The sequence below is a fragment of the Balaenoptera borealis genome (genome assembly GCF_965194805.1).
Source record: "Balaenoptera borealis genome assembly, chromosome: 3".
In the NCBI taxonomy this organism is placed as follows: Eukaryota; Metazoa; Chordata; class Mammalia; order Artiodactyla; family Balaenopteridae; genus Balaenoptera; species Balaenoptera borealis.
Window position 1 is genome coordinate 154,192,850 of NC_138866.1, and position 18,737 is coordinate 154,211,586.

The following is an 18,737-nucleotide window of genomic DNA, read 5'->3' on the forward strand; positions in this document are numbered from 1 at the left end:
TTATACTCCAGTAAAGATGTTTAAAAAAATAAAAATAAAAAAGAAAGAAAGAAATTCTGGAAGATTCTGAAAGCCAAACATTAAAAAATAATAAAAATATTAAGTACCAATCCCAATTAAAAGGCCTATTTTAAAATAATCAGTATATCACTGGAAGCCATGCAAAATAAAGAACCGAAATGATCTGTACTGATTTGAAAACACTATGGTGCATAAGCCCACAGTAAAAAGCAAAAGGAACACTTAAAGGGCAAAGCAAACATGATCATGTGCTAGACTGATGGAGAGCAACAGATTAGCGCAACACTGCAGCACAGGTACCTTTGCTGGATCTACATGCGACGACAATGATGGCTCTTGACCTCTTAGCATTATGTGAGCTGCCTCAGTGCGTGGTGCTCTTAAAGAATCAGCTTGTGGTGAGTCAGAGGTGGAAGGAGCTGGGGTGGGCTCCTCCAGTCTGACATTAGTTAAGTTTACATTAGGATTAACAGCAGAGGTTGATGATGCTGGGTTTGTTTCAGGCGAAAGGTAAGGGCCTGGAGAGGAGGCTTCTGCTTTCTGTGAAGTGTTTAAAATATTTTAAATACAGTGTTTCTCTTTACTGCTAACTTCCCACTTCCATTTATAGTGGTTGATAGACATACATTTTAAGTGTGCTGAATAACAAAACTATGACCTCATGTCCTGAATTTCTTAAATTTCAGTATACTGCTGTCTAAGATAAACACACAAAGTTTAGAATTAAGTCCTTGGTATTCTCAAGTTGAAATTAAAGATTAATTCTTAATCTGGAGAAAGGACAATATATTCTTTAATTCAATCACCACATCCTAGACTTTAACAATGCACCTCTAACTGCAAAACGTTGAATGCTTGCTGCTTACCTGTTGAGAGGCTGTTTTAAGTCCAGGGGAGTCTATTCTATGAACTGGCTGTGGCTGCGCTTGTGGTGAGTAAGGAGAATATGTCTGGTGATCATGATGCATTCCAGAGGAGTCCTCTCTGACAGGCTCAGAGGACCGTGTAATGGCAGACTCCGGGGGAGTCCCCACCTCATCATTAAGAGTCTCATCTAGTTCTTGATCAGTGTAGGCCCCGCCTTCTGTATCTGTGTCTTCATAGTCAGAAGTATGTCTACTGTCCGTGCTATACATTGAGTATTCACTACCTGGGGCTGACAGGTAGGACAGACGATCATCATGCAAATCAAGGTCATCACTTGTAGCACCATCCGCCTGGGTCAAATAGAAGTAAATTAAAAATTTATTCAGTAGTTCTTTAAGAGATGGCCTTTATTTTACAAGGGAGACTGAAAAGGATACTCTTCTTTGGAGAAATCACATCTATTTCTTGAAACTTCTGGTGAGGAAAGGTCAAGAAGATAGTACAAGCACACATGCAGACACACAGAGCATCCTTTGAGATCTGAAGGGCTTGGATGAGTGGAACATCGGCTGGCCGGCCGTGACAAAGCCCCAGAAGACAGCGAAGGAGCCCTGGCCCCACTCTGATTTTGAAACCTAGTCAGTCACTAGCTTGTCAGCCCAGAGCAGGGTGAAGAGGGAGAATGCTGACAGACCAAGCTCACAGAAACAAAGACACAGTGACTGACAGAACAGCGCACGTGAGAATAACCAGGAAAATAAACGCCACAGTTCAAGCTGAACAAGAGTTTATGTATATATAAAATCTATATATTAAAAAACAACTTCTTAAAAAAGTTGGTATTTGGCCCGAGAGCTTTATAAAACACAATGGAAAAGCATCATCTAAGTGCTGGTTGCCTAATTAAACTAAAAACTTTTAAAAATTATTCTTCACAGATGGATGCAGAGAGGGAAATGCAGTTATGACTCTCTTTTACAGGCAATTAAGAGCTGTTAGCCTTCAGTCTGCACTGATTATCTTCTGAGCAGACCAGAAAGAACAGAAGTATTTGAGGGAAAGGGAAGTACAGTGCTGCAGTCAACAGGCTGTCATAGATACTAATTTGAAGCTAGTGCCCGTATTACACACAACAGTCCCAGAAGACCCTGCCTGGACCCTGCGCCCAGAGAGGCACGAGAGCTGGAGGATCCAGAACCCAGAATTCAGACGGCATGAACTGAAGGATAAACAAGGCTCGAGCCGCCTGAATGGTGCTTCCCCCACAGTCCCAATCCTGGCTCTGCAACAGCCTGACCCTGAGCCCTCCCTTAATGGGAAAGACCAGCCTTCCGTGACTCTGGCTTTCAGCAGATCACCTGCCCGGTTTGGAGAGTAAGCACACCAGGGCTCTGCTCTATGTTCCGGCAGAGTCTCTCCCACTGAAATCTCAATGGCTTGAAACCTTCTTGCTATCTACTTTGATCTCTGACTTGCGGGGTCTGGAAGACTATAACCCAGAAGCCAGCCAGGGAAGTATTTAAGTCCCTGGGGAAGAACAACTCAACTCACTAATCTGCTTAGCTTTTGCAGTGGTATGAAATGCAGAAGTGAGCAAGAACCAGGAGTGCTCTGAACCAGAAATGACGTAAGCTTACATGTTAAGAAAGCCTCAGGATGATTTTTCTTGGTTTAATAGGGAACATACAAGCCTGTAACAGAAATTGCAAAAAGGAACTCTTCCTAGCAATCAAAGTAGTTAGCTCAGGAGAGTCGATGTGAAATGAAGTGGTTTTAGTTTAAGAATCTATTTGGAGAAAATATACTTGAATGGAAGGGGGGCATAAATCAAACTTGATTTAAATTGTAACACTTTTTCTGATTTACAAAATGCATCAATCTATTCTAATAGTAAATGACCTATTAGACCTATTAATAAAGTTAATAAAATTAATTGAGATGACCTATTTTCCTCACACAAAAAGCTGGGAGAGCTAGACCTTCATTTTAAAATCCAAGCAAAGAAAGGAAGCACACAATAGTATCACAAAGAGATCACAGAAAATTAAGATTTGTGGATTTAAAAAACCTCTGATAGGTAGACATGTATACCTTGCGCATTTATAAACTAATATTATTTCAAAAATCACCAGTGAAAGCTATTAACATTCTACCTGACCAAGGCTGCTAGCAGAACTGTGTTGTCATAGAAGATTAGTATGGAGAGGACGGTAATCCTTCTAATCAAATGCCACAAGAGTTAAGAATTAGTAACAGTGTGTCGTGTAAAGTGGTGCAGTGAGTTTATTCTACCTGCCTCTGTCTATAAAGCGTCCCGGCTGATATGTCAGTTACTAAGTGGTCTCAGGATCTCGTGTGTACAGTCCACTGCCCAGAGTGGTACTGAGGAGAAAAGGCATGGTTCTGACACAGGACCACAGGTGGGAGCAGTAGACACTACCTCTAGATGTCAGCATTTCAACATCTCTTCTTGGCAGAGGTTGTGTTTTCTGGGTAAGGGGCACGGGGGTCCTAAGCATGCAGCATGCACTGCCACAGCACCTGGGGCCATAGCCAGGCAGAGGAAAGTAGGGGCCATGCAAGGGCAAAACACAACAAAAACCAAGCCGACAAGGAAATACAAAAAACAAAATAAGAGAACACATATTCTCAATCTTCCCTAGCAACTAAAATATATTAATATTGTATTGATCTGAAGGTAAAAGACATTTAAAACAAAAGATTCTTTTAACTCTGTACTTTGAGAAAATTATTATCTCTCCCAACAAAATAAACAGGACTTTCCCATCAAGAACTGCTAAAAGACCAGACAGACTTAACAACAGAAAGTAGTTATTTTAATCTTTATAAAATCAAAGCCAAAAGGATGTATTGCTTTGTCTAACATTTTCAGTATGTTTTAAGAATGTTAACAGGTGCTGAGTGAAAAAAAATTCCTTAGGTAAGGATTTAGGGAAATGCTTAAAGTAGCAAAGTAAGTCCTTTACTTCAGACCTCTCAGAGCCGTCACCACGCTGGTGGGTACTGTGCTGCTCCAGGGGGTCTGGTTTGCAGCACGGTGGTCCCCACCCATTCCTTGCCTTCAGAGTGCCTTTTCTTCAGGGCCAGTCCTGGATCTCACATGCTGAGCACAGCACTTTAGGGACCACTCATCTAGCCCACCCATTCCCCTTGTTTCCAGAGGAGGAAACGGAAGCCAGGTTCAAAGTCATTCCTCAGTCAGACAGGGGCAGAGTCAGAACTCAACCCTGCTCTTTTAAGTTACCCTCTGAGAATTCTCTGAGAGAATACCACTGAATAGTAATTCAGTGGGGAGAGAAACTTCAGAATCTTCTACTATCAAAACAACTTTCATAACCCCTACAAATTATAAAAACCTAAAAGCTAATGCCCCAAATTACTTTAATAAGTTGATCCAATTAGAAAACAATGGTGACTCACAGGCTTCTCTGATTAGTTATATAATTTATCAAATGGGTTAAAAACAGGAAATTTCTTACCTTTCCCTCAGAAACCCACACCAACTGGTTCTGTTGTTGCTGAATTGCTTCTTTCAATGCACCATACCAACCATCATTCATTGAATTTAAATTAATTGTAGCTGCAAATAGATAACATTGTTCTATGATTAGAACACTGCAAAAGTCAGAATTCACTCAACCATTGCTTAGAGTTCAGTCACCACTACTGAGTTATCTGACAGATGGTATTGAGGACACACCCCTGGAAATGTCTATTTCGGCACTGAACCATTTCTTTTAATCAACAGCAGCCGTTAACACAACAGCAAACATAACAGGCAAAGGTTATATTAGTTTTAATATTTGAACAACACAACATTTTTGCCCACATACTGTTGCACAGACACTGTAAGCTGAAAGAAGGCCTTTAATATACTCACTTGTAAAAAGATGGTGATTATTTTTACGAAGTTTATGAGACCGCTCATATAATTTCCTGGCGCTTTTCCGAGATTCTGGACATAACCTCATCCTCATTGTTTTCACACCTTGCTTAGAATCAGGGTTAAGGAATACTACAATTGGATACCACTGGGCGTAATTCAGACGATCAACTGCATTTGGTGTTACATCCAATAAAGCATGTTTATCCTGAAGACACAAGAAAAAAATAAACAAGGACGCAAGACATGTTAACTAAGAAGCATCACCTTCAGAAAGTCACCGCTGAGACTACATTCCAATGGGAATGGACGTTTAACTGTGCTCCAAAATGTCTCAGGAGCACATATTAGAAAAAGGTGTACTCAGAAGTTAATGCAATATAATTTCTAGCCCAATTTTAAAAAAATGTTTTAACTAGCTCACTTTTAAGACACCCCAAATACTTGCAAGCAGAGAGTGAAAATAAGTGTAACAATTTAATGTTCCTGACATGACCTTGTGAGTAGCAACACATTCCTAACATATAAATATCAAAGTGCAACCTGAATTGTCCTGATGCGATATCAAGTCTGTCAACATATGTGAACACTGTATACTTTTTTGTGGTAATGAAAGCTCTTCTCAGGCATGTACTACTGTTCCATTGAAAGTGATTATTATAATGTCTCGGTAATTTACTTACGGTATACCAGTAATAACTTTAGAAAAACTACCTTCTACTTTCAGTTTAACCAAACCCATCCCACTGAGAAACACAAAATTCACAGCTTACAATGAAACGGGTCAATTTCTAATAACTTACTTGATCTATTATTTGCTTTATTGTATGAAGGCGAATAATGCCAGAGCTCCGTTGGTCAGTTCCAGCATCTCGAGGTTCACTTTCTAGTCGTGCAGTCAGGACAAAAACAAAACACGAAATTTGCACTGGTTAGGTCAGTTTCTCAACTGCTGGGCATAATGACACGCTGGGCTCCATGACGTGTAGTTGTGGGGGCTTCCCGTGCACCATGGCCTATTGAGCAGCATTTCTGGCCTCCACCCACTGGATGTCAGTAGCAGCCCCCCACCTCCCTTTTGCTCCCACGGTGACAAAGAGAACTGTGGCCAAATGTCCTCTCTGGAGCAGACCCACCCTGGCTGAGAACCCCGGGTTACATCAATGCTTCCAACACTCCTGGGATCAGAAGGCAAGTGGGAGAACTTCCCTGGTGGTCCAGTGGCTAAGACTCCGCGCTCTTGATGCAGGCAGGGGGCCAGGTTCAATCCCTGGTCAGGGAACTAGATCCCACATGCATGCTGCAACTAAGAGCCCACATGACCCAACTAAAGACCCTACATGTTGCAATGAAGATCCCGCATGCCACAACTAAGACCCAGCACAGCTAAATGAATAAGTAGGTAGGTAGGTAAGTAGGTAGGTAAGTAAGTAAATAAATAAATAAATAATTCTTTTTTTTTAAAGAGGCAAGTGGGCCACTCACCCCAGTGCAAAATTCAAGGGGGTGCCACCAAACCTCAGAAGTCCAATAATATTTGGATGCAATATGTTCACAAAAGCAAAATAAATACTTCAAAATGAACATTTTAAATAGAATCAGTAAGTAGAGGGACTTCCCTGATGGTCCAGTGGTTAAGAATCCGCCCTGCAATGCATGGGACGTGGGTTCAATCCCTGGTTGGGGAACTAAGATCCCACATGCCACGGGGCAACTAAGCCTGCGTGCTCTAGAGCCCACATGCCACAACTAGAGAGAAGCCGGCATGCCACAATGAAGAACCCGCGTGATGCAACTAAAACCTGATGCAGCCTAATTAATTAATTAATTAATAATTTAAAAGGAAAGAATCAGTAAGCGGAACTTGAGCAAAAATTATTTAGGACTGTCACTTGGTCAAGAGAAACAGCCAAATATGGCAATTCTCTCAATTGAAAATAAGCTTTAAAAAAAGAAAAGTAGATTTACAAAATAATATTGATAAATTTGCTTCCATTAAAACCAGGAAGGTAAAATTATAAACTATGTGTCTGGCCTAAATAAAATATTTAAATTTAAAATGTCAGTTTTAATACGCATGTTTTCAAAAATTTTCCAACTATTTTCATGTTCTGGAAAAAAGAGCCATTAAAAAATATATATAATATATATATAAAAACATGTATATAGGGATTTCCCTTTCTCTTTTGCTCCAGTGTGGCCTGGCATGGCACTGTCTGCAAACCTTTTTCACATTGTGGCATGTGAGTAGCAATGGTTCTGTCTGTATGGCACACAGATACCCTGAGGAGGCCTCCCCTCAGCAGGGCCCGCCCGGCCGCAGACGGCTGCTCAATACCCGGGCAGGCCCACACTCAGCAGCAACAACTACAGCAGACTGGCTGCGGAGTCCTGGGTTAGGGACCTCTTTTCACATCAGCAGAAGGGGACTTGGGAGCAGAAAAGGCTGTAACTTGTGACTATGACACAGCCTGTGCTTTCACACTGGCAACCTGTGCCTCCCTCCTGGCGCAGAACACGCCAAGGCAGCTTGGGCTGATTTCTAACCATGCGTCTCAGAGGTCTGCTGACATGAAGGCTTTCACCAAAAAGGCAGAGCGATGTCTGAGACTCTGGTCACAGGAAAGCTCAGTAGTTAGAGCTCTATAGTTGTTCAGATCAGACAAAGACAGAGACATGGAAGTTCAGAGGTCAGGCTGAGGGACAAGGGGATGATCTGGGAGAACAAGTCCATCGCGAGACAGCAGGGCCAACCTCCAATCTGGTGAACACAGGAGAACGACAGAGGGAGATCAACAGGGAGGTTCTGGGTGGAGAAAATGCTACTAGTCTCTAAACTCAAAAAACTCTCATTAGATTCAAAGAGGATACATAACTAAGCGATCTGAATCCCTTTCGTAAGAGTCTGGTTGTAGAGTAAACCCAATTAATCAACCAATTAGTCCTTAAGACAGAGCTTTCTAAGTCTTCACACTTGCTTTTTGTAAATTTAAAAGCCCTAAGTTTGGTTACGGGTGGTATCTATACATATCAACTTCTTCAGGCAAAATGTTATCTATAAGCAATGACCAAAAAAAGATCTCTTCTGAAAAGACTAACAAACTGAGTGATGAATCAGAAATGAACATTTTCTAAATTGTTCAAATTTTACTATCATTTGTCTGCAAATCTTCTGAGTTTCAGAAAATATCCTCATTCAACTTCACCAGCAACCAAATGAAAAGCAATATATATAATATTAAATCAGCACTTGGGAGTTTATAGTGCCAGCAGGAACAACAGCTGCACAACCCTCTGGAAGCAGCCACAGTTACACAGCAGCAGCCAGGAGTGCTCATGTCTTGGGTCATTCCTTCCTATCTTTGGTAATTCTGTCTAAGAAATTCAGCATATATATGGAAAAAGCTATATTCTTGAGGATTTAAATCCTTTGTGGAACAAAAGCAAAGCATAATATGGACAGACAAAGCAAACAAAATATGGACAGATTTCTGCACCCTTTGTATTAGTAAAATATAAATTTGAAACAGACTATACAAATAACTTAAAGCAAGCCTAAGTGATCATAACTAAGTCTGTGTATTTAAACTACCATAATAGCTAAAATAATGAAACAATGAAATAATCTGTAAGCAAAATCCGTAAGGCATTTAAAGCACTACTTCCTCAATATTTATATTTAATACTAAACTACTATATATGTCTGCAATAAGCAATAGCATGAGTCATGCTTTTATTACTCTTTTGACATATCTGAGTATTTCTGTTTGCTTAATGACTGAAAACACTGGGCTGGAGCCAGAAGGAGCTGGGTTCAGAGCCGAGTGTGTGACTCATTAGCTGGGTGTCATCATGACACCCCAACTAAAGAGGCGGGGCGGTGGTCTCAGTCACAACCACCCTACAGCTCAGCTTGCCCAGCTTCAGCTGGACATTCTGACACCTGCCCGATGGGATACTGTCAGGATTAAACAAGACTGTGTGCTAAGAGATTTTCATAAATGGTGATTCTTTTTCTTATGAAAGGGAACTGGCAGAGCACAGACACAGTCACTCAGGTTTCCCTCCAAATTAAATACATGGTGTCAATTGCAAATGTTCACTTACAAAAAGTGTTATTTCTATTAAGTGAATGGATCAGACCCACCCTTTAGAGAAGTAATTAGTAAAGAAACACGCTCAATCTCATCTGAAGTCTGTATGGAGACTACTTACTTGCAATCTGATAAATATCTGGTTCTTCTCTGGCCAGCTTTTCTCTGGCAACATCAGCTATTGGTCCAAAGATGGTTACAGGCCTCAGAAATCCAGCTGGAGAGATTCAAATGAAAAATAGCACAGTTTATACTTCTTCTTTCTTAGGCAAACTGACATTAAAAGGTATTAGGTTCATCTGTAGAAAACAGACTACCTTCTCGAAGAACAACTCTCTCATATGCTGGGAACTTTGTCTGAACTGGCTGAGCTGACAAATCTTCTCTGCTCTTGCGCAGATTTCTCTTGGAGCTACGCAGACCTCGGAATCTCCAGAAGTCGGCACGGTCTCCGCCTGCCGTCTTTGGAAGTGTGTATTGTACACTGGCTAACTGCTCAGCTCTGGACAAGAAAAGACAAAAATGAAAATAAGGGTATTTTAAAAACAAAATGGAGAAAGACTTATAGTGAAACAAAATGTCAAAACACTGGATAGAACTTCACATGCAGTTTAACTCTTAATGGTTAAACTAAAATAAAGGAGTTTATACAACTAACTCAGTTTTAGATATGGTAAATACAGTGAAAACTAATTCTTTACGTTACCAAAATTTCCCAGTGGGACTGAAATCTTGTCATCATTTCCTTAATTTGTTCTGTAAGAAGTATCCAAACATTCATACCTGTTCTTATTAGGGATGATGCCTCGTTCTACCTCCTTATGATTTTTGCCAATTCGAATAGCAAGCCAGGAGCCCAGTTTTCCATTGTACAAAGTATCCACAACACGGAACACCTCTCCTTTGTTAAAACTAAGTCCATAGGGAGATTCCTTTTCATATTCAAAATGGGTTCTAATATAGAAAGAATCTCCTACATCTGATTCTACGATGCGACGATAAACTAAAAGGAATCAAAACAAAAAATTATCAGTAACTAGTGGGAAAAGATATTAATCTGAAGAGCACACATTATGTGAAGATTCTATTGATAATATCAACAATAACAAAAACAACAGTATCCAACAAACGGTGGCTCCTTACTAATTACTAAGTATTCTGTCTCCTGGACACCATCATCATCTCACGACACGGGAACTCTTAGCACTTCCATTTCACAGATGAGGAAACTACTGCAGATACAGATCAAGCACCTTGTCCAAAGCCACACATGCTTTCTATTTAAATCATCTAACTTAATATCGCTGCAGCCCCTGCAAACCTCATCTATGTCCCATTTTCTAAATGAGTGGTTCTCAAATGAGGGCAATTCTGTTCCCCCCAGGAAATAGCTGGCATACATGGAGACATTTTTGATAGTTGCAACTGTGTGTTGAAAGGAGGGTGTGTGTGCTACAGACACTTAGTGAGCAGAGGGAAGGATGCTTTTAAACAGCCTAAAACACACGGGACAGCCTTTACAACAAAGAATTATTTGGTTCAAAACATCAACAGTGACAAGCTTGAGAAACCCTGTTCTAAATGAAAATGTATCTGCTTAATCACAGAGAAAATCAGGCATTCCCTTGCATTAATGCAACATCAGCATATATTGCTTAGAAAACATCAATACAAAATTCAGAAGCTGCTCATATGCACTTTTGTGTGGAATACTATAGGATTTTTCCATGCAGATGGCACTCTACTTCAAGAGAACGCCAGAAAGGTTGGCTGGTCCTATTACTGTGCTGTGCTAACGAGCACAGTGTAAGACTGTGTGCCCCTAAATGACAAAATAAACAAAATCTGTGAGATTAACAAATTCATTTATCACTTAACTTTGATTTATTAAAAACATTAAAATTAAAATTCCTATTTAAGTCCTCAAACTTTTCCAGGTTTATTTTCTCAATATTCTGACAGTATCTCACCATCCTTCTTCTTCTGAGCCAATATGGTCACTTCTTCTCCTTTTGGAAGGTCAAGTAGAAAAAGGACAGCTTCTTCTCTTATGATATTTGTGAAGTCTACATTGTTTACCTGTTAAAATAAATTTCACAAATTACTACTGGTCATATTTTAAGATTATAAAAACATTTATCTATGCAGGAAACAAATATTTCCAGAGTTTATCTAATTCGAAAATATCACATCTTCAAAAGTGAAAATTTTCATTTTACTTTGGAGAAAAGAATATACCCTAATTTAAAACAAGCAGAAACCAAGTAAATAAAATGAGTGAAGGTGTAAAGTCATTTAAAGAGTAGTCACGATGCATCCCGGCATTAGAGATCATGCACTGCAAAATCCAACCAATTCAGACCAAAAAAGACAACTTCTAATTCCAACTGTTTATTATTATTGTAAAATCTCGGGATTTAAAATTTTAAATTATAAGTTCTATGAATGTATAATAGAGCCCTACTTTTTACTAGGCTCTGAAAAAGAAATCAAAAGGAAACAAGATTAAAAAGAAATAGTGCATGCATTGTGCCACCTCTGTAAGAGCATCTGTATGATGTAAGCTCAGTGTCTGCCAAATCAATGTTTAATATTAGACGCTCCTAAGGACCAAAATGTAACTTATCAAAATGTCCCCAGTGACTATGTGCAGGATTACAGGTAGATTTTCTTCTACTCATCTTCTGGAAATTTTCCACATTAAAAAAAATTTTTTTTCTACATGTACTACCTTTATGATACGAAACAACAAAAAAACTATTAAATATTTTTTGAATGATGTATGATTACTTCAAACAGGATATGGGGTAGGTAAGAGAATAACAGGTCTGTTTAATTATCCATGTTGTATTTGACAAAATGTAGACATCATCTGGAGGAATCACAACACAAAGTCAGGCGGGAACCAGTGAGTCAGCAGACAATGCCCTGACTTTCTGACATGTAAGTCTGAAGGGGGAGGAGGAGGACGGGAGTGGCCATAGGCAGCCAGCACAGTCTGAGGGGGTTCGCAGAGTGCTCAGAGGACAGTTTCTGACCGCGGGCTGCTGCCAAAAGCGACCAAACCCAAGATAGAGATACGAAAGCAAGACAGAAGCAGGGGGCTGCTGACACATCCCAAGTTTTAGGAAGAATGATTAAAGAAGGTAGGAAAAGAACTGAAATGATTAGAGGAGTACCAGAAAAGCAGTGTTATGGAATCCAAGGAAGAAAGCACTTCCAAAAGGACTTTTTAAGAAGGTCAAAACACTAAGTTAAGAAATACAGGAAACTGAAGGCTGAAGATGACATTAGGTTGGCAATGCCTCATGAAAATTCACATTCAGTCGTGGTTAAGGTGGAAGGCAGACTACACAACTTTGTGACACAAAGACTGAAAAGCAAGCAGGGAAGGGACTCAACCAAACCTTCAACAAGTTCAACAGCCAAAGGAGAAAAGACAGACAATGGAAAGCTGATGAAGAACCAGAGGATAGGGAAAGAGAAAAACATGAACAAAGCAGCCATATTCTGGGGCAGGAGGAGAACAAATGCAGGACATGGGCAGGAGGTAGCCTGAATGCAGGAAGAGACCAGAACAGAGGTGGCAACGACAATCTGAGGTAGCAAGAGGAGTAGAGCAGATGTAGGAACTCCCACTTGAGAGATCTGATCTTCCGATTAAAATGGCATATAGTGCATCTGGCAGGAAGTTTGGATATTTTAAAAAGAGAAGAGAGAAATAAAGATGGTACTACGTTACTAGGCGGCATTGCTTATGGAAAAGAAACAAAAACAAACACAAACAAAAAACAAAAGAAAAAGACCCGATTGGTACCCTGCATCTGAACTAGGCTTTCCTGGACTCTTCCCTCTTGTGGGGTATGAAGCTTCAGAGCCAGGGCAGCTTACACACGTGCCTGATGGAAACCCCATGTCTGCACACCTGAGCCATCACCTGTGGTGAAGAAGGTCCTACAGGGCTCTGTGGGCTGCTGCAAAGACTACTCCCACTGGAGAGGAACACCTGACGCTGCCCTAGTGGCAAGTTGTGGCCCACGGCAGAGTCTAGCCAGCCTGAATGTTTAGTTGAACTTAAAAAATAACTGGTGGATATTATGGGGCTCTAAGACTTACTTTTTTTAGGTTCTATGAACATGAGTGATTAACACGAGACCACAGCACCACACTGTGTAGTAACAACACAGCAGTGAATAAGAGCAAAGGCAGGAATGGGAAGACCTGATGGATTCTCAATCTGCATGCTGAATTGGTTCTAGACACTACAACAGATTACAAGCTAACTGCGATAGTGAGTCTGCTGTGTCTGATGCCTTTTTTCTAAAGATTTAAGTACTGTGAAACCACATAAGTTGACCACTGACATACCCTGAGAATCTGATCACCCTCTTCCAAGCCTTCTTTGGCAGCAGGGCTATCTTCAAGAACGCCAGCTACAAATATTCCAACATCATTTCCACCAGCCAGCCGCAAACCCACACTATCTCCTTTCCTGAATTTTACTAATTTCATGCTGGGCCTGTTAAGACAAATATTTCATTTTAAACAGTTAAGAGAAGCTTGAAGAGTTATAGCAAACTACTACAGTAAAAACCATATTTAGAATAAAACAAAGGACCATCATCTTTAAAATTTACCCTACACCTCTAATTTACTGAATAAAATTTATCATTAGAATACCAAACCAGATTTAATAGCACTTTCTTTTAATTTTTGATTAACAAAATAAGTTTTGAAATAGCCAAATTCAATATGTAAGTACTGTTTTACATAATAATTATAAAATTACTTCATAACAATGCTTTCCCAACTCTGTGAGTCTTGGATATATGTGGTACATTAACAATGGCTAAAAAATCTTCCATTTTTCCCACCCCAATTCATACCATATCATCTCTACTGAATAATTAAGAAGCACTATTGTACAAAGGTAGAAACTGAGCATAAACTGACAAATTTCCCTAATGCCAGAGAGTCAAAATCAGGCTCTAAGCATTGTAATCTCTATACCCAACAGACAGTGGTTTTGAAACTTTGCAGTTGGGGGACTCCTTCAGTAGTTCACACAGATCACTTACTCTGCAGTCCCTTTGAATTTTAAACAAAAAGCTTATCATCATTCAGTCTTTTTGGATTAGCCCCATATTTAAGCTCTGCCCCCTTCTTGCTAGAGAGAATGCAAAGGAATTAATGCAGGCACATTCCTCTACTATCAGTGTAGTGTCAAAGCTCTGTGACACTCCTAAAACAAACACCAAAGAATGCCTTAGAAGAATGGCTAGACAGAAACACATCATAACTAAGCATTACCCTTTTGGGTAATTAATTACAAATTATATACATAATTACAAATTTCCCTTCTAGGTTTCTATAACCATCCCACATTCCAAGCCAAGAAGACACACAATTCTTCTACCTATTCTGACACGAAGTGTGGGGAAAAGTCCGTTTCCTCTTAATTTACTAAGTAACAATGAGCAAATAATTAGAAACTAGTAGTAACGAAAAAACACAAATCAAACGAATGAATGAGTTAAGGGAAGAGAGATGCCTAGTTCTTTAAAACCAACTAAAGACCACCTTAGCTTTCAGAACTTACAAGGTAGTCACATTTGACCTTGTTTCTTCATGTAGAACTAACATTAGCTAGATGGAAACCTGAGAGTCTGCAGGTCAGATGAGGTCACTTACTGCCAGAGCCGGTGGTACCCTCAGTGCCCCGAATCTATTTACTGGCTTTATCATGGAAGGTGTGAGTCCCTCGGCTGTGATGGATCCTACTTTTCCACCTGCATCAAGAGCCTTCTGACAGACTCCTCTCCCAAATCAACTGTACAGACAGCTCTTTTAAACATTTCCTTAAAGTCCTTAAGGCCCCAGGTCCCTCAAGTCCTCTCCTAACACTGACCCATCTAGTGCACCTCAAAAAGTAAAAGAGCTGATTGTAGTCTGCATCCTTTAGTAAAACCTGGCTTTTTATTGATAAAACCACTGTTCAAGGACAGCTCTAGGCCCCATCTTAGGGTCATGTGCCCTACATGCCTAATATTTTATACTCTGCCCTGTGTTATGTCAACCACATGCAACAGCAAAAATCCTTCTGCCTCAGATCCAGTCACCGAATCTGAATGAATAACTAAATCTTTCCTGGCTAAGCTACAAATCCTGCCCACATTCTCAGTTCTCTTTGGTACCTGTCCTGCAGTGCTCCCTCAGGGAAATAGGTCTCTGGAATCTAGTTATTAAAGTTTTCGTAAAACTTAAAGAGTTAGGAAAGCTCTCAGGCCATTCTTTTTTTTTTTTTGGCTGCATTGGATCTACACTACTGCCCGCGGGCTTTTCTCTAGTTGTGGTGGGCAGGCCTCTCATTGCGGTGGCTTCTCTTGTTGCGGAGCATGGGCTCTAGGCACGCGGGCTCAGTAGTTGTGGCACACGGGCTTAGTTCCTCCACGGCATGTGGGATCTTCCTGGACCAGGGCTCAAACCCGTGTCCCCTGCATTGGCAGGTGGATTCTTAACCGCTGAGCTACCAGGGAAGTCTCCAAAATGTGTAATTTTAAACTTGTGATACTTTCACCTATTTCAGGAGCCATTTCTCTCTACCAAGCTAGGTCTTATGGTAATAACCCAATTTTCTTTAGCAGAGAAAACAGATGAGAGCAGAGGTCTACATCTAACCTACTTAAGGAAATTTGGTAATTTTCCATTATTCATGTTATGTCTCTTTTACCAGAGAGGCAACAAAAACTAATCTGATGATCATGATAGTTTGAAATCTGGATATAAAATCTACATCTCAATCTCAATGTATAAAATATAAAGTAATAAAAGTTGTGAATATCAAAAACTTACTTTTGAGTTGCTAACTAGCCTAGAACAGGTTTCTCAACCAGAGGTGATTTTGCCTGCAGGGAACATTTGTCAGCGCCTAGAGATATTTCTAGTTGTCACAACTGGGGCGTGTATGTGTGTGCTACTAGCAGCCAGTGGCCAGCAATGCTACTAAGCATCTACAATGTAAAGGACAGTCCACCACAATAAACAGTTATCTGGCCCGAATGTCAACAGCGCTGAGATGGAGGAACACTGATTTTTTTTAAAATGCTAGGGATTTAGAATGCCTGTGAAAATTCTGACGTTTAAATAGAAAACAATTTTCTAGTTTTGTAATTCCTAATCTAAAAACTAGGTAGATAACAGTGGTGAGAAAGAAGTAAACATCTTAAATGTTTCTTTGTTGTTCTCTAATCTCTAACTGATTCTATCATATAAATAATTTAAAAAACCAAAACAAACACTAATCATAGCATTTAGTAGTATACACTGTCTTTAAAAGCATATGTAATATGGTTCGCAACTGAATTCTCAATTTAAATAATCCTTAGTAATGGGCCGAGAAGACAACACAAGTTTAAAACCACATTACCGAAGAATCCCATCTTCATGAGTTGCATTAGGCAGGATCCCATCAGATGGACTGACAGGTAAATCCACGTCTGGCTGTCCAACCTGAGCATACACAGGCTTTGGTTCTAAAAGAAAAGAAAATTTAAATTATGCAGGAATCACTTTACAAAATGGAATAACAAAGCAAGCAACCACTGAAATAACCAAACAATAAAAAGTCTGCAAAATGCAGCAAAAATGTAAGTTCAGAGAACCTGATCGGGAACATATATACTACATATGCATATATTAGGGTACATTTTACAGTTATAAATTCTGGGATCTTTATAGCATGTATGCACGTTACATGGTCACCTATGCTTTCTATAGCTCCAGCTGTTACAGTCTGAAAAATATACTTTTTAGGGAAGAATAACAGAGGAAGAAGAATATAAGAAGAGAGAATCCCTACATTTCTCTGTTAAGACTGTCAAAGTAGCCTTCTTTCTTCACTGTGATACAATTTATTTTTAAATTTCCACATTCCTGCCACTAAATAATCAGAGCAGAAACAGGTTTTGAGAGAAGGACCTGAGAGACAGTAGAAGCAGGACCTCCAGGCCTTTCAAGCAACTGGATCTCAGAACCTTGCAGATTCTTACGTGTGGTCTTATATACAGGTCAGCAAGGTATACTCATAAAGTGTTTCTGAAAACACTTTCAATAGACAAGAGAACTTTAAACAGTGTCTAAAGCCAATCTAATGTTTCCCTTAATGAGCAGTACTGGAAAACCACCTCACTCACTGTGAACAACTGTGAACCACAAATAACTTCTATCTGGAAAATTTAAAAAACATTCATGAACGCTTACTGATATATGGCAACCTCCCACTCACAAAGAAAATGCTGGAAGTACAGAAAAATTCACACATGGGTAGTAGGTAGCAGCAATAGTAGTAGTAATAATAATTGCATCTTTATATTTTCTGTAAATATAATTCTGTAAATTGTGAAACAATTTAGTCTGAATGCAAATGTTTTCTGCACTCTAGGCTAGGCTTACCTGGAAGATTGGGTGTTTGTTTCTCGTTTCTTTCAACTATAACTTCTTCCACTGTTTTAGGTGTGTGATCATCTGCATGCTTTACAGGAGTTGAGACAGCCCCGGGTTTAGAAATTCTCTCTTCCTCTCTGCTCCGGAGACTATACATCAGTAAAGTAAAAACTTATGAGCATATTGTGAAAGCAATTTGTAAAGAGTACAAGAACAGCCAAGACAATGTCAAAAAAGGATGACAAGGGACTTGCTCTAAAAGATAACAAAATATTGTAAAAACTTAGTAATTAAAACTAGAGTGCTACTGCCACAGAAACAGATAAATAGATCCATGTAACAAAACAGAAAATGGAGAAATATATCCACAGTACCAAAGTTTATTACAGAAGTGGCAGCCCAAAACTGTTGGAAGAGAACACGCTGTTTAATAAACAGTGTTTAGAACTGTACACAAATTTAGAAAAATTAGATCTCTATGCATATCAATGACATAAGTATAAATCAATTTCAGATAAAGTCCAAAACATAAAATATATTTTAAAAAATCTTATCAAAAAATAGAGGACTCTTAAAGTAAGATTCAATGCACAAAATGAAGTGAATACATAAAAAGTTTAAAAAGGTGTGAAAATAATTTGAAAAAATATGTCTTAGGTTGAACCAAATGAATTTTTTTTAAGTTCAAACAACTGAATATTAGCAATTTGACCAAACAAATGTTAACAGGAGTTCAATTTTAAGACTATATATTGATCTAACAATACATATAATAAGAATTTGATATTTAGAACATATGCAAACACATTTTTAAATTATTTTAGAAATAAAAAGAGCCAGTATGTGAACTCACAGACAAAAATGAAAAAGACGTAGAAACAGACTTTCCATAATATGGAAAATTTCTCATCAAAAGAATAAGCTGGAAGGATGCTCACCTGTGTTAAGTGAAATAAACTACTAACTGGGGAATATGTGCAGAGCCTGATCTTTTCAAATTATTTTTAAAACACACAGAAACTCTATGATGCTAAAATGTTCGCACGAGTACGGAGGAAAGCTTAATTCAAGAAGGAGATCTGGGATGAGGTGGAGTTGGCAGATTTGGCCTACTTCACCTGTTCTAACGAGCATACAATGCTTTCATAATTGAAGATTAAAAATAAAAATATTAAAGTTACAATGAAATAGAGTTATATCTGGAGACGTGAAAATAGCCCCAAAATAAAATGTGAGGAACAAACTGCAGAATATACATGGCGTGACATCACTGAGGTATTAAAGAAAACTCTCCACAGCTACACAAACACATGTCGACGCCACATGCAGAAAGACCCAGACGGACAGAGGCGACAGAGGTTCTCGGAGGGCGGAGCAGACAAAACAGCAGCCCAGGGAAATCTGAGATT

General features: G+C 39.3%; 1 protein-coding gene across 11 annotated transcripts in view; it reads right to left on the reverse strand.

Annotated features, from left to right (window-relative positions):
* Nucleotides 1-18,737, reverse strand: part of TJP1 (tight junction protein 1) — a 339,138-nt gene that overhangs the window by 18,991 nt on the left and 301,410 nt on the right. For 7 of the 11 annotated variants that reach the window (XM_082385987.1, XM_082385991.1, XM_082385992.1 and 4 more), the window contains 12 exons: nt 17,338-17,477; nt 16,313-16,418; nt 13,255-13,405; nt 10,857-10,965; nt 9,670-9,889; nt 9,204-9,388; nt 9,008-9,103; nt 5,596-5,678; nt 4,790-5,000; nt 4,389-4,489; nt 888-1,238; nt 322-561 (listed from right to left, as the gene is read on the reverse strand). In XM_082385987.1, coding sequence (XP_082242113.1) covers nt 322-561; nt 888-1,238; nt 4,389-4,489; nt 4,790-5,000; nt 5,596-5,678; nt 9,008-9,103; nt 9,204-9,388; nt 9,670-9,889; nt 10,857-10,965; nt 13,255-13,405; nt 16,313-16,418; nt 17,338-17,477 — 1,993 coding nt within the window. The remainder of the gene's footprint in view (nt 1-321; nt 562-887; nt 1,239-4,388; nt 4,490-4,789; nt 5,001-5,595; nt 5,679-9,007; nt 9,104-9,203; nt 9,389-9,669; nt 9,890-10,856; nt 10,966-13,254; nt 13,406-16,312; nt 16,419-17,337; nt 17,478-18,737) is intronic. The other 4 variants (XM_082385993.1, XM_082385989.1, XM_082385988.1 and 1 more) reach the window with 1 other exon arrangement.